At 39.2% G+C, this 16,376-nt stretch overlaps 1 protein-coding gene across 16 annotated transcripts; it reads right to left on the reverse strand.

Moving 5' to 3' along the window:
• Positions 1-2,943: 2,943 nt before the first annotated feature.
• Positions 2,944-15,130, reverse strand: LOC307041748 (uncharacterized protein). Of its 16 annotated transcripts, XR_013808873.1 has the most exons (9): positions 15,038-15,101; positions 14,256-14,371; positions 13,160-13,219; positions 9,609-9,656; positions 6,976-7,121; positions 5,636-6,652; positions 5,319-5,459; positions 5,033-5,125; positions 2,944-3,877 (listed from the first exon to the last, which is right to left on the reverse strand). XR_013808873.1 is itself a non-coding variant. In XM_079685261.1 (8 exons), the coding sequence occupies exons 5-8, from the start codon at positions 5,690-5,692 to the stop codon at positions 3,566-3,568; spliced, it is 603 nt and encodes a 200-aa protein (XP_079541387.1). In that variant the 5' UTR covers positions 5,693-5,714; positions 6,512-6,652; positions 6,976-9,656; positions 13,160-14,371; positions 15,038-15,101; the 3' UTR covers positions 2,944-3,565. The 16 variants fall into 16 exon arrangements, 5 of the variants coding, with proteins under 5 accessions (XP_079541387.1, XP_079541384.1, XP_079541386.1 ...); XR_013808871.1 differs by lacking the exon at positions 14,256-14,371 and having other exon boundaries at positions 15,038-15,105; XR_013808875.1 differs by having other exon boundaries at positions 13,160-14,371.
• Positions 15,131-16,376: the final 1,246 nt, after the last annotated feature.

The following is a 16,376-nucleotide window of genomic DNA, read 5'->3' on the forward strand; positions in this document are numbered from 1 at the left end:
GTCCCACTGTTTTGCAATGTCCTTGAAATGCTGACTGGCGTACTGTCCAGCATTATCAGAGATGAGTGTGTGTGGTGTGCCGAAAACAGAGAAATGTCTCTTCAATTTAGTTATCACAGTTGATGAGGTCACATCCCGGAGAATGTCGATTTCAAACCAGTATGAGTCAACCAGCACCTGATACCGATTTCCATGCCACTCGAAGATGTCTGTTGCCACTGTGGACCATGGGAGATCTGGTAGAGGATGAAGCTGGAGGGGCTCCTTTTGCTGATGGCATCTGGTGCTGTTGCACACTGCACAAAAGCAACTCCTCAGTGAAGTCTCTAGACATTTCTGGCTAAAAGATGATGCTTCTTGCTCTGTGTATTTGGTTGCACTCTGTGCACTATTTTGATGTACTCTCTGTGCAGGGACTGAGGAATGACAGTTTTGTGGCCTTTCAAGACAATTCCCTCTTCTACTGTCATTTCATCTCTGTAGGGAAAGAAGAGACGGACATAAGGTTGGAGCTGATTCTGTCGGATGGACCATCCTCTATTAATGACTGCACTGAGGGCTTGCAGATCTTCGTCCCCTGCTGTGTGCTTTCTGAGTTCTTCCAGGCAGGCTGTGGAGTTGTAGCTCACAGACATAACTTGATAAGCATCATTTTCAGCAGGGCTTTGAGATTTTTGTGTGGTTGGGGCATGTGAAAGAGTGTCTGCTACATACATATACTTGCCCTTTTTGTACACCAAACTGATGTCGTAGCTCTGCAGCCGGAGCAACATTCTCTGCAGATGGGCAGGGGCTGTGTGGATGGGCTTCCTTAAGATAGTCACTAAAGGTTGGTGGTCAGTCTCCACCACTACAGGCTTTCCATACACATAGTCTTTGAATTTTGTGCAGGCAAACACGACAGCTAGCAGTTCTTTTTCAATGTGTGCATACCTTGTCTCTGTGTCAGTGAGGGTGCGTGATGCAAACGCTACTGGCCTGCCATCTTGCATGCACGCTGCTCCAAGTCTGTAGCACGACGCATCACCGGTGAGCGTGACTCGTCTTTTGACATCATAGTATGACAGGACAGGTGGACTTGATAAGCATGATCTAAGAAGGTCAAATGCATCCTGATGCTGCTGGAACCAACACCACGCAGTGTCCTTGTGGATGAGTTGTCTCAGTGGTGCTGCGATGTCGCTGAAGTTCGGGATGAACTTGCCGAGGTAGTTAACCATACAGAGGAAACGCTGTAGTGAGACAACGTCTGTGGGGACTGGCATGTTAGTGATTGCATCTGTCTTAGAAGGGTCTGCCTTTAGGCCTTCACTTGTGAAAATGTGACCTACATACAGTATCCTACATGATCCAGGCGAAACATGCACTTGCCTGGATTCAGCTTTAGGTTGACTTCTCTCACTCGTTCCCATGGGTGTCGCCTTGTTTTTTCTTTAGCCCCGGACAAATTTTCCCTCAATAATATTATACATTAACCGTACTTTACCTAGAGGACGGCAGAATTGTAATTTCCCGTGTTCAGTGAATGCAACAGAGGCAAGACACTACCAGACCAATAAGCGAGTTGCATGGAAATAAACGTACTTTATTGGCTGACAGGCACGTACCTCTCCTCTGTGACAGTGTTTAAACTTTCAGCCACGGACGCGGAGAAGATGGACATTAGAATTTTTTTTTTATAAACAAGACGGCAATTCTCAAGTGGTGGCTCACACAACAACTCCAGAGCCACCACCTGAGCCACGTGAACAAGGTATGTAAATGTCAGTAAACTTACAAGTTATGTCAACATGTAAGCAAAGCATAAATTATAGCTACGTTGACATTACTTTGAATCGCGCGGGTAAGCTAAACCGTTAGCAAGTAGCTATAGCTAGCCAGATATATTAAATAAACACTTTGTCATACAATCAAAATGTTGTGTTTTTTAGCTTTACCTGGTGATTTCAAAGAAAGCTCTCTGGGAAATGTTGACTTACTGTCAGTGTTCGACATGAAGCTAGAAGCTACCTTACAGTACACAGTTGATCCTGAGTCCTGTCAGTTAAAGTGTTTCATAGTTAGCTTAGCTAAGCATCAACCTAGCACTGAAATATATGGATGTTATGTGACAGTATTTCTGAGAAAAAGTCAGCTGAAATGGTGGCATAGTTGCTGCATGTTTGAACGTATTTGCAGCAGTAAATGTGGCTGTTTGGCCACTGACGTTGCCATAATAACACCTGAATTTAAATGTTCAACCTCTTTTTGTGACAGATTTTTGCATGAAATTATAATTCTTCTGATTGATATTTCCTATTGACAGCTAGTTTATATGTGAACATTATGAGATGGACAGCCAGTTAGCAACCTTTTTATACACATATTTCAGATCAAAGCTAATCCAGTGGGGCTCCTGAAAGGGGACAAGAGACACTATGCTCCCAAATATTAAGCCTTGACCCCCATCTTAAAATTGATATGATCAAAAATTATCTAGCTTTTTAAGTGAATTACTCAAACTGCATTTGTATAGGAATGATTCTGTCCTATTGGCAGATAACTACTCTTAACAGTGATATCTACAAGAGGTTTCCAACACTCAAAGAAAATAAATATTAGATTTACTTAATCTAGTTATGTCAACCGGTTGCACGTAACAAGGCTAATTAAATAGGAAACAGATTAGTAAACTAATAATTACTTCTTGCATTTAAGTAAATATTACCAAAGCATCTTAATTAAATGCTACATCATACAGTTATGTTGAATTTACTTAAATTGTTGTTTTTACTTAACACAATTATGTTGTATTTGCTTAAAGTTTACATTGATTTACCCAACACAGTTAGGTTATAGTTACTTAAGACAAATTAGTTCCATTTATGTTGTAGGATTGTGTTTTTTGCACTTAACATAATTTAATCCAAATTGCTTATAAGTAATTCAAATGACTACAACTCAGTATTTTTAATTCCTCACTTTATTTAACATTTTCATTTTAGACACAACATTTGCCACAACAACAAAAACACTTAACTCCAACAGCCTGTTGGTGGTAGGTACATAAATATTAATACTTTGAAACTCTTTGCCTAAAAACAGCTGCTGAATTTAACAGTGATGAGAAGCCTTTTATACACATGAACAAGTAACAAGTAACTTCAGCAGTTAAGAAGGCCCACATTTTCATTTTAGACACAACATTTGCCACAACAATTCAACAACAAAAAACACTTAACTCCAACCGCCTTTTGGTGGTAGGTACATAAATATTAATACTTTGAAACGCTTTGCCTAAAAACAGCTGCTGAATTTAACAGTGATGAGAAGCCTTTTATACACATGAACAAGTAACAAGTAACTTCAGTAGTTAAGAAGGCCCAGCAGCGACTACACTTCCTGAGGGTGCTTCGGAGGAACAGACTGAACAAGAAGCTGCTGGTGTCCTTCTACCGGGCGACCATCGAGAGCTTGCTGTCATACTCCATCTCTGTGTGGTATGCTGGCTGTTCAGCTGCGGACAACAAAGCCCTGCTGATTCTTTTAACTATTTATTCCCACCGTATGATTGCTGTCCTTGGGATTACTCTTGTAATCGGTTTTTCAGAACCTGCACCTTGGTTGACAGTCTGTTGCCATCCAACCCCATCAAAACTTTTTGAATGAATTCAAATGTTTGTTTCATTTCCTTGGGGTAGCTCAGATTGAGGCTGTAAATCAGTCCAAGCAGTACTGCCCATCCATTTGCCAAGTACTTCAGATCTCGCAGCACTCCAACACCCTCGATAATGACGCCAACATCCGCAAGTGGTTCCCCGGGCTCTGCTTCTTCGTGTTTCACGAGATAGATTCCCAATACCATTGGCTCCATTAGTGTCGTTGCAAGTTCAACATCCTAAAGTGGGATTAGAACATAGTATTCATGATTATCAGTATGAGAACTAGCCCTGACACACAAATCCTTTTGTTGGATACATTGTAAATAAATACATGTAGTTGTAAATGTACATGAACAATATAACCAAAGTAGCAGCAAATACTTTGAATAAAAAACAAATTCAATGATTTAAGTAGTTATTTTTGCTTTTAATTTAAAGAGGACATATTATGCAAATGTTCAGGTTCAAATTATTATGTAGTGTCTCTACTTTAAAGAGTCCTCTCCTGCTGATGTTCAGGTGTATATCAGTATGTAGTGTTTCTACTTTAAAGAGTCCTCTCCTGCTGATGATGTTCAGGTGTATATCAGTATGGAGTGCCTCTACTTTAAATAGTCCTCTCCTGCTGATGATGTTCAGGTGTATATCAGTATGGAGTGCCTCTACTTTAAATAGTCCTCTCCTGCTGATGATGTTCAGGTGTATATCAGTATGGAGTGCCTCTACTTTAAATAGTCCTCTCCTGCTGATGATGTTCAGGTGTATATCAGTATGGAGTGCCTCTACTTTAAATAGTCCTCTCTTGCTGATGATGTTCAGGTGTATATCAGTATGTAGTGTCTCTACTGTGACATGTCTCCATGCTTTAATGTTCAAAAAGCTCTGATTGGTTAGCTTGGTGGCTCTGTTGTAATTGGTCAACAGCTTAGATATGTCCCACCACTTAGCCAATCATGTTAAATGTGTTGGAGCCCTAGAAAATATAAGTGCAAGATTTTACTTGCACGACAAAGGGAGGTCACTATGTCGCAGAAGCACATCAAACCTGTACTGTTTGCACAACGGCTTTAACCGGGATTAGTAACTGCACACAACAATGCAAATATATTTAACAATCCGGATTCAAAAATTGATAGATGTTCATTTAATTCATTTTCTGTTTTAACAGTTTGTTTTTGACAATTACTACCTGTATATAATTTAAACTCCTGAATTTTCCCACGGGATTAATAATAAAAGGTACATCTTATTTTAAATAAGCAAAGGATTTCAAAACTAGGTGTTTCATGCAGTTGATTTATACATGGAAAATGACATTATCATGTATTATTGTGTTAATATTTACCTAAATAAAAGTGAATAATGATGTGTTTGGCTATGTTTCAATTTACCAAATATTCCTTTATGAAGTTCTCGGAACTTTCATTCAGGTAAACGCAGAGCGCTTTAAGGACACAGTCCCGTCGTGTTTCAACCATGGGATCCTGAGGGACAAACACATTTTCAAAATCTTCACACAAGAATACTGATTATGCTTGTGTGCTGATTTTTGGAAAGTCAAAGAAAGGGGGTCAGAGAGGTTAAAATATATTTGTATGAGAGGGACAACAAGAGAGAGAGATAAAGAGAATGTGGTGTTACAGTGCCAAAACTACACCATTTAATACAACTACATACCTTGTCCATGGCTGCCATGATCAGGCCCAAATTGCGTCCTGCTGTTCCCCCCTTCTTTTTTTGAGCTGAATGGCGATCCAGTTGCGACATGAAGGTAGACAGCAGCGGAACGGTGGTGATGCGGGTGAATTCTGCGTTTACCTGCAACACATTGTGGTACAGGTTAAAATGTGTTGTTTAAAGCTGTTGCATCTATAATAATATCCATCAAGTGTCATAGCAGAAAGGACAGGAGTTTATCTACTGGTGTAAACCAAACAAAGAATTTCAGCTGAGGTTCTTCTCTTATACAAAAATTAAAATATTTAAAAAATCACCTCGCTCTCTGAAAACAGAGCTGGCCATCTCTCTCCGAACTCTGTGATGAATGGCATATCCTGAAGGATTTCCTGTCGTCTATAGGAAAAGGTTTTTTCCATTTTAGTTTTGATCAGCTGACTGTTCTTCTTTTTCACCTCGATTAAAAGTGCTTGTCTTTCTTCTTCAAGGCTGTCTTTGGTTTCGCCTACAGGATAATCTAGACATTAATTGACCTCAGCTTTCCGTGGCTTCTTCACCTGGTTTGGACCTTGGGTTGTACCACGATTTTCTTTCATAGCATTTATGCTCAACTCTGTGCAGCCAATATTCCGCAGTCTGGTCCGGTAGTTGGCCATTTTGTATTTTAGGCTAATTTTCCACCCGTAGTAACCAGACACAGATCCTTGCTCCTTTAAACAAGGATGCTTTTTTATCAGAGCCAGGGCCACATCATCAAAGTCTGCACTTGATGGATACACTTTGAACTTGATAATTTCTGATGCCAAACCATCTAGAATATCAGACTTTAGTTTGGTGCTTGGAGACAGGAGAGTGCCAGAGTTCTGAAAAGCATGACTGGCCATCTGTAGCTGAACCTCTACCTCATAATTGAACTGAGGTATCGGAAAGATGTTGGGCCATGGCTGTGATCTAAGGGATGACCCTGAGGCTGCAGATTCAGGGGAGGACCATATTTCTGTGTCTGCTGCTGATGAAAATGAAGAATTGTCCTCTAATGCTCGAAGTGAAGCAGTATGGTGTGGGCCAGTGTCAGTGCCAGCGCTATTTGGTAGGTAAATTACCTTAACTGTGCTTTTGTCTCTGATTTCAGAAGTACACGTCAAGTTCATGAACTCATTGTCAAATTCAATTTCTCTGTACTGCAATCTCACTTGTTCTGTCAAGCCAAAGTGTCTTTGTATCTCTCCTTGTAATTCCTCTAACGAAGCTAGTATTCCAGTGGGAAGAGTCAATTTGGATGCGTTGTCTTGTCCAAGAATGACTCTTATGGTTGCCGCCATCTTGTATTCAATCTGAAAATACAAAAAGATGAACAACTGTCTTAGAATTGAGGTTATATATTAGGAGTCTTGTGCACACTAATTGCTCATGCAATCACTAGCAATACATCAATGTATTCATACAATTAATTAGTCCCCAAACACGTTAAGTTGCCCTGCAAACATGTATTTTTCTTCTTGTTACTACAGTTAAAAGTTGGATCTTCACTGTACAGAATAATGTATATGCAGAGTTTCAGATTAGGAAATCAACATTTGCAGGACTGTTGATAATACTTTCTTGATTATTGATAAATGAGAACATTATAATTTCTAAATTGAAAATAAAAGATTACCTGTCACGTGTACAAATCTTTTCAAGGTCACCATTCTTATGGAGCCAATTTTGTAGTCAGCCAAAGGGTACTGGTCAGCAAGCTCCTTCAAATTAACCAATGCCAGGTCACTTGTTGGATGCAACTCGTAGGCTCGGTAGTGATCTCTATACCAGGAGCCCAATTTTCTGATGATGAGACTCAAATCATCTTTTAAGATACATAGCTGAATAATTTTGGAGAACTCTGGCAGACCACCACGTGATCCATGCACAACTATCATGCCCTTTTTGTAGTTAATCCCATTAATGGTGACACTATGAGAAAGATTTAAAGCTGTGACTTCAGGGTACTTCTGAGTAAGAACATGCACGACATCCTCATGTAGGACATCAATGGGGACCTTTGAGACTTCTGAAACCTCCAAGGAAGACTTTTCATTGTCAGGTTTGAGCATATTGTAGCCCACCATAAACTGATGTTTACTTGCCAATGAAAAAGGTATGTTTCTGAAGTTCTTTGTGTGCCTAACAATCTGCTTAAAAAAGCTATGTTTCGCTTCAAATCGCATGGTCCACAATGCTACAAGTGGGCCAAAACATTTGATCATTTGTGGATAATGTTCCAGAAAATGATGTTTTGGCAGCAACCTTGCACCGGGAAAGACTTCTTGATAACGTTGTCGGTGTTCTGAGATTTTGCACTCCAAATACGCAATAGACTCTGCAGTATGACTGGGAGCAACAACTAGTTCCACAATATCCTTCAAATCCAAAATCACTTGCCATGCAGGTTCATCATTAGGAACAAGTTTTCCAACCATCAAAGGAAGTAATCTAAGGAGACACCAGTTTTCGTGGGCATTGTCTCCTATTGTTTGTTTCTGCTGGAAGGTTTTTGTTAATAAATGAGGGCGTTTGTCTTGTCACCCCACTTGTAGGGAAACAATCTAGTAAGATTATTGACTTGCTCAAGAGTGAAAAACTTCTTAGAAAGAAGCACAGCAATGCACCTGGCTAGTTCAACCGGAACTATGCCCTCAAAAAGGTTATGCATAATGTCTGGGGGATAACCACTAATGACATTGAAATGAGAAAGACTGTCAGTCAAAACACAAGCCCTTTTAATACCACAGCAGTTTACTCCTTTTTCCTGAGCTGTTGTGACGTGAAGCTGATGTGTTTCTTTGTTTCTGCGCTGAAATGCTCCTGTTCTTACTTCTAGAGCCTGAGTGTCTGAACGCTGAGCTGTACAAAATCGACAGAAATAGTTACCTGAAAAACTCTCTATAAACCCAGCTAGCCCATGAGCCCCAAGATTATCAGCAAGAACACACTGAACTGTGCCTTTTATGAAAGACCCCAGTTGTGGTATAAACAACCCTTGCTGTTCTAAGATCACTAGATCATGCAAAAGAGGCTCAAATATTTTCTCATAACCACATTCTTTGACATAGTCACTTTTGCACAGCAATGCGAGGTAAATTTAGGACAAGGATGAGCTATTGCCTGAATGTAAGTTACCTAAAACCCAGTAAACTGCACAAAGTTTGTGTTTCTTCCGTGACGTTCCCAAAGGATTACAGACTTCAAAGTCATCTACATAAAGGCACAGGGAGATTCTTAAATCTTCACCAGAAAGAAACTGATTGTTTTTGTAATGTTCACCATCCCGAAAAGACAAATACTGCTGTTGATTTAAAGAGCAGGCTTTGTGATTATCAACAATCTTATCAACTATATCATTACGAATGAGCAGTTGTTGTAGAGACTGAAGTAAGGGAACATATTGGAATGTTTTTTTGGACCTTGCATCAAGTACATATTCAACAGGTTCCACAACCTTAAAGTGCTCTTTGTAGAATTGTTTACGTTTGTAAGCTGAAGCTAGTGGACCATCCTTAGCTATTGCGGTTACCAAAGGATTGTTGGTAGAAATGGCATTGATCAACTTATCAATTATTAACTGATCAACATGAAGGTCATACTTTTTGAAAACTTCAGCTGCTGTACTGTTCGATATGGGGACTACTGCAGAGGTTTAAAATAAAGTGCAATTCTTCTAGGAACTCATCAAGTTCTGAGCTTGGTACATGCGAGTTAATCTCTATTTTTAAAATCAGAGAAGCCAATTTTTTTACAATTGTGTCTTTCAGGTTCTCATTGTCTATGCCAGTTTCAAATGAATTGTGAGCAACTATACCAGAGCCAAGTTCTGCATGATCAGTGCAAATTTCTTCAGACGAGGTATCCTCATGTACATCACTACTTTTCACTTCGCCAACTTTAAAGTATTTCACTGTGCAAGTGCCATGCTTCCTGCTCTTATGAGATTTAAAAGTAGTGTATATGTTAGTTTGAAAAGAACAGTTCTCAAACATACAAGTAACCGTTTCATAGCGCTTCAAGTGGGTTTTGATATGGGAAAAGTACTCTCTACTAGATGAGTAGACACTTCCTGGACATAAATAGCAAGTGAATGTTACTAGCTCTGCACTTAACACAGGTAAAACTTCAACATGACATCTACTTAAATGTGTTTTAAGAGCATTCCATGTTTTGAAAGAGCATGGGCATTCATAGTATGTGCATGGATATGGGTTTCTCTGACCAAAATGGCCGTGTTTTAACTTGTAGTGCTTCAGTAATTGGTACCTTGTAGTTTGAGTCTCAGTACACTGTTTGCATCTCCACATTCAAAACCTAGAGAAAAAGAGAAATGTGTTAATGATCAAAATTGATTGTAAATAACAACTATTGTTGCAACCATTAACATAATTCAGGGTGTGAGGTGTAGGATATAGCAACCCATTAGTGGATCTTAAGCAGTGGTGGAAAAAGTACTCAGCTCCTGTGCTAAAGTAAAAGTATAAATACTCCATTACTTGCTAGAGTCCCAAGTTCAAAAATAATACTTAAGGTAAAGCACCAAAGTGTTATTAGCCAAATATAAAAAGTACTTTGTGCAGAATGCCTTTTGTAAAAGGGTTACATCATTATAGAATAAAATAAATATAATATATTCATATAACATATATGAATACAAACATATTATCTAAAAAGGTAACTACAACTGTCAAATACATTTAGTGTAGTAAAAGTACAATATTTCCCACCGAAATGTAATTGAGTAGAAGTACAGAGTAGCAGAAAATGGAAATACTCAAGTATATGTATGTGGTACTTGTGCTTTACTTAAGTGCAGTAATTGAGTAAGTGTAGTTGGTTACATTCCACCACTGATCTTAAAGGCCATGTAATGCATCTAACACAGGTGTTTTTTAACATGTAGTTTAGATATCACCAGAATAAAAATAAATAAAAATGTTTAAAGTTTCGTCATAATTAAATGACATATACGTTAAAAACCGATGTTGGTTCCGAAGTTTGCCGAGTACGCCCCCGATCCCTCCCGAACGAGCGGTGACGTCACACGTGGCAAACATTGCCATTTGATCAAATCAGTCCAAATGGCAAGCAACGCGATAACTTCAGACAGCGACAGCGACAGCGATCATTCAAGCTCAGATTCGGTGGGTTATCTGGATTCAGTTACAGAAGTAGAGAGTGAACCAGCTAGCCTTTCACTTCAAGGCATCTTGCCTTATAAGTACGAGCCTCCTGCCCAGCAATCGAACAACGAGGCAGAAACTTGTGAAAGAGAAGCGGATTCCGCAGCCGGCGAGACTCGAATCGGCAATACTGAATGGTAAATTCTGTTTTATTTAATTTGACCTGCACTAAATGTCGATCTTAATTTGTCATCTGTTCCTCACACGTCCGGCAGATATTGTTTTGTTTTTTAATGTTATGTACAATATTCAGGTGTACATGTCAATGCTGTGAAAGCATGCCCACTGCAGATGAATGTGTATGCTGCAGAGAGATCTGGCAGGTGATGGAACAAATAGACAGTTTGCAACCTACTGACCAGATAGCAGAGTCCTGCATCGGGTCGGGTATCCGCGGGTACCCGACGGGTGACCCGCAAAAAAGGTGATTTGCGGGTGGTATTTTTTCAAACGCTTTTTTCCGGGTTCGCTTCTGGGTAAAACAAAGATGATGCGGGTCCGGTTGCGGGTGTTGCATAATAAATATATTTAAACAATAATAATTTAGTTTAATGTTTAAATCCTCAGACCTCTCCTCCGCGGTACCGAGCATAGGCTAATCATAACCTCTGCAGTGCATCTATCTGCTGCTGAGCGCACCACATTCTGAATGGCTGAGGTGAAGCTCTCTATAGCGGAGAATACAGCATTTTCAATAATTCTTCCTCAAGAGCGAAATCCAACGTCTGGGAGGCTTTTGGTGTCATCCTAGATGGAGAAAATAAACAACATCCCAGGCTTTTTGAGCCAAATATGCAACTGCGTGTGTTAATAATTGCACGTTGTCTCTGCTTATATATATGCGGGTTCGGGTCGGGTTGCGGATCATGTGCCGGCGGGTCGGGTCGGGTTGCGGAACTAATTGGCAATATGTGCGGGTAGCGGGGCGGGTTCGGTACTGCACGTCACGGGTGCGGGGCGGGAGCGGGTCTTGAAAATCAGACCCGTGCAGGACTCTGCCAGATAGAAGACACCGACGAGAAACCAAGGTGCATTATTAGCCACCCAGGCTTTAGAGAAGGCTGTCTCAGTGTTTGGACACTGAAAATAGCGTATCTTCAATACAAACAACAATACAGAGCAGTTGATGGCCCACTACACCAGTAAGTAAATATTGATTGACCCAACTGCCTATTGCAGCTTTGCTTTCATATAATACTTTTAGTCGCTACAGATATGGTACACTTTTAAAGATACCATTAAACTCTTTCAAGCAGTCAAAAACAGCTTGGCTTTTATTTTTTCTGTGTATGCAAGTTCAATGTATGCTTGGGAAAAGAAACAACTACACATGTGAGGAAATATATAAGAGTTCTATGATTCTGTCAAGCAGTCATGTATAACCTCATATTTATTTTGTACAAGTAAAATACAAATATCATGTTATAAGCCAATTTGTAACCATTGCTACATAATAGTACTACATAACATTTTATTTTTCTCCAAATATATTTATAATCTGTAGCCTATACTTTTTTTTCATTAGGAAGTATCGATATACAGCTTATCGACAGTTTGTACGTTGGTGCTGGGGTGTACTCGGCCCAAAAATCAGAGTCCCGCTGCCTGCATGTGCTGTAACCGAGATACGGAAGACTTACCCTGAGCCGGGAGGCCGCTATCAGGGATTTCAATGGCCAAATCTGTAATTTGACATAAGTCATGCAGCTGAACTGGTTAAAATGGTTTCGCATGATGTAAATAATTTACAAAGTACATCATTTACAATATTATTTTTCCAAAGAAACATGTAAATATAACAACATTTTCCAAATCGCAAATTTGTAAGATTGTATTAATTTACTGTTTGATAAATAAAAAAGGGTTCTTTTGTTAATTTTTCACTTGTAACATTTTATCTTTATTGCAGTGTACATTAGTCTATTTTGGTATATGTGCGAGCCCACAAATAATTAAAAGTGGTAAAAATAATAAAGATATTCAGACGTAATTCATTTTTGGCCTTACTTATTTCACTTCAACTTTTATATATTTCAGTCACTAGGCAAGTTCACTGTACTCTGGTGACATTTAGCTCAAGCTGGCATAACACCTGTAGTAACTTAATTCTGACCCGAGTTTTGTGCACAATCTTCCAGCACCCATGATCAATGTTTATAGCAATCAGGAAACATTCACAGCTCACAACTACACATCGCTTCCCCATCATGAATTGTTAGATAAAAAAAGTTTAGCGAGGTCCGGTTACACATATGTTGAGTGAAAATAGCGGAAGGATACAAAACAAACAATCCAGACGAGGCTGGTGTTTGCCACGTGTGACGTCACACAGCTGGGTTAATGGCTGGCAAGCTTTTCGCTACCGGAGCGGAATAACACGGGAAAGTGGCACACATTTCATGTTATTTGGGGGGTATTTATGGAAAGAATCATTGATGTTGATATGTCAAATGAAACAGTGGAAAGTGATGAAGCGATTTATTAACACAGAATAACATTTATTTTGGACATTACATGGACTTTAAACACGGCATGCGCTTTGAGCTGAAGCAAACTTAGAACATTGTTTGTTTTTAACTGACAAATCCTACTCGTTTAGCCTTCAACTTATTTGGAGACGTGAAGGATACTTACTGTACTTTTGAGCTGCTGGCTTTCATCTATACATTTGGCTCTCCCCAACAACTTGGAAATCTGAAATTAAACATTCCCAAAGAAGTGCCTCTGTCTCTCGTTGTGCTGGATGAAGTCACTGGCGACGAGTAAACCCAAAATAGTCCCAAACAGGCGCAGAGGCATTTTTCTTTTTTACTAGTTGTCCGAGTTCGGGGCCGGCAAATACTGCCGCCATCTTGCTCAGCTCAGCTTTGTGCTGAGCTCTGAGAGTGGGAAAGACGGACTGCCTTCCCCTGCCCTCTGCTGGCATGTGCTGTGCATTACAACCACTGTCGTCCCTTTCAAAACTCCGTGTCAGTGTAATAGAATGAAACGCATCTGTGATTTGGCGCACAGTCTGTGACGTCACGGTATTGAAAATCATACCGACGGTATTTCGAAATACCCTGGTATACCGTAATACCGTCATACCGCCCAAGCCTATCCTATACCATGAATCCCCCTATTATATCAATCCTACTTTAATATTTACTTTGTTTTTTGATCACACACACACACACACACACACACACACACACACACACACACACACACACACACACACACACACACACACACACACACACACACACACACACACACACACACACACACACACACCGTTCAATAAGAGGGAAAACAATATGATATTTATAAATTCTGAGTTTTCTTAGAATTAGAAATTAAAATGTCTAATTCACCCGAAAAAACACGTTTTCGGGTGAATTCCGTGTCTATTTAAGGGCTGTCCTATGGAGTCGACAGTCACGCTGGCGTGATCAGATCACATGACCTGTTCAAGCAGGTGCCGCATAAAAACAATAGTCCGGACAACAATGCCGTGTGTTTCCGTCGAAAGTGCTGGCTTGAAACTATTTGCCAGTCTTTGTTTCATGCAAAAAGACCCAGTAAACACGGAGATACGATTATATAAAGTTAATACAAATAAAAAATGTCGCACACTCAAAAGTATGAAAAATGGAAGCACATATTTCAATATCTTCGCCGTATTTTATCATTTTACGAAATGGAAAATACTAGAAACTGTAGATCCTGCTCAACAGGATGTATTTACCAGGGAGGGGGTGAGGTAATCTGGTAAACGGAGTGATACGAAGCGAGACGAAGAGGGACGGCGGGAACCGAAGAGAGACGCGAAGATATACGAAGACAGACGGCGGGAGACGGTGACTGAAGTAAAGTGACAGACAAACAGACAGAACTTGAGAAAGGAGGAAAAAAGGCCTATGGATACACCTGTTATTTGTTCATAAAATGTGTATATAGGTTCATGCTACCTCAATCAAATGTTCACATTATCATAGTGACATCCCATGTATATATTTCCAGCTTTCAAATTGTTTCGTTGTGCATGTTTGTGTTACCTATATAAAAAATAATATCATTTTCAAAATCCGTTTTTCTGTGATTTTGTGTCCAAAATGTTCATATAGTATCTCAAAATGAAAAAAATAACTATAATCAAAAACCAGGCTCTCAAATCTTTAAATCAAGCACATTTAAAAAAAAGAGGGAAAAAACGTGTCTTAAGGTAAAAGTTAAGCTAACATTACTAATTATAACCACATCAAGCTAAAATCATTAAAAAACATAACGATTGAGACTTCTACAGACAAAGCTTGAAATGTCACCTCTTTTGTGACATATTCACACTTTTAAGTGCAAGGGAACATGATTAAAAAGTGACCGTTAAGCTAGCTGTTAGCTAGGCTGCACCGCTTTTAAAATCTATCATCAAAGTATACAGTTGGTAGCAGGGAAATCTAAAATACACATCAACTTTTGTATTTCAGGGACCGTTTGTGTTTAATATATGTTAATATTTAAGAAACTTACCATAAAATAGCAGGATGGCACAGGAGAGTGATAACATGCGGCTCTGTCATCCAGATCTCAGAGTCAGATAATCCAAATGGCGCATGTCCCCGGTCGTACAGCGCATGTGCTGAGAAAGTACGGCAAGCACTTTGGGACAATCAGCGCGTTTTAAATAACTTTACCATTTAAATACAACACAACATGGTAATGTAATCCCAAAACGTTGAACTTTTACATAAATGCAATTAAAGTCTCTTGATTTAATTGTTAAAAGTGTATTTACTTAGTAGTTTCAACATAGAAAAAGCAATTAATGCAAACAACATGCATATTTCATTTCTTAGAGTGAATGTAAATGTAACTATTTTCAATTGGTTAGTATTACATTTTGTGACAGTGTTGTGACACTCATTTTAATGAAGACACATTTGTGTATCTTGAAATTCATTTATTTGACAGAGCTGGAAACTGATTGACTTACATACTTGTTTGTGTTTACCTACACAGTCATCACAGATGAGCCAAACAGAGTAGAGGATGAAGAAACGAGAACAGGAGAAAGGGACACACAAGAAGGAGATACAACAGGCAAGAACGACAATAGAGACAACAATGAACAAAAAAAATATTTCCTCCTTCCATCCCTTTTTTCTGTTTAATCTGATTACTAACAACTTCTAATAATTTGACATAGTTTATGATTTAATTGGAAAATGAAGTGTTTTTAAATAATAAACCAGTTTCTGATTCTGATTCTTTGATTTGTTTTTACATATGGGTGTTGAGAGATGTATCCATATCTCTTCTCAAAGTGCACAAGCTTGATGCTTTTAACTTCAATATTTTAAAAAAATCTTCCTGGGGGACCCCAGAGGAGGTGAGTTCCCCCAAAGATAGCACTTTATCTCTGCTTACAGATGTAGCGATTCATTTCAGACAGTTTGAAACGCGAGGGCCGTGATTGGTACGTGATCTGCTCTCGCTCAAGGGAAAACCTCCAGCTTGACTTGAGACCGCCCCCGTGATAGATAAATGTAATTATAATGAAGCCAGCTGTAATGGATCATTGATCCACCAGGGGGTGCAGTGGGGTTCCACACTGGAGCTCATGTGAAATAAAGTGATATACAGTATGCTGGATGTACAGCGGAACTTTGTTAAGATCCATATGTCACGGATATCATACTACTGTGCTAAATAAGAGACATGTAATCATTTACAAAACATCACGATGTTGTTATTTAACAAAATAATTTTGTTATTCGAAAAAAACGAACGGGAGGAAATGCAGCCGGGCTCTCGATTTTTAATCCTAATTTAATCATCATCTTCACCACGATCATTTATGTTTATGTTC

The sequence above is a fragment of the Notothenia rossii genome, assembly GCF_949606895.1.
Source record: "Notothenia rossii genome assembly, chromosome: 5".
Classification (NCBI taxonomy): domain Eukaryota; kingdom Metazoa; phylum Chordata; class Actinopteri; order Perciformes; family Nototheniidae; genus Notothenia; species Notothenia rossii.

Excerpts from the sequence above, each read along its gene's own strand:
- LOC307041748 (XM_079685258.1), bottom strand. The coding sequence starts at position 6,640 with ATGGCGGCAACCATAAGAGTCATTCTTGGACAAGACAACGCATCCAAA. Across the intron at positions 5,460-6,511 it reads ACTTTGGCTTGACAGAACAA|GTAAACGCAGAATTCACCCG; the intron begins GTGAGATTGCAG and ends AATGTGTTGCAG. Across the intron at positions 3,878-5,032 it reads ACTTCATAAAGGAATATTTG|GATGTTGAACTTGCAACGAC; the intron begins GTAAATTGAAAC and ends ATCCCACTTTAG.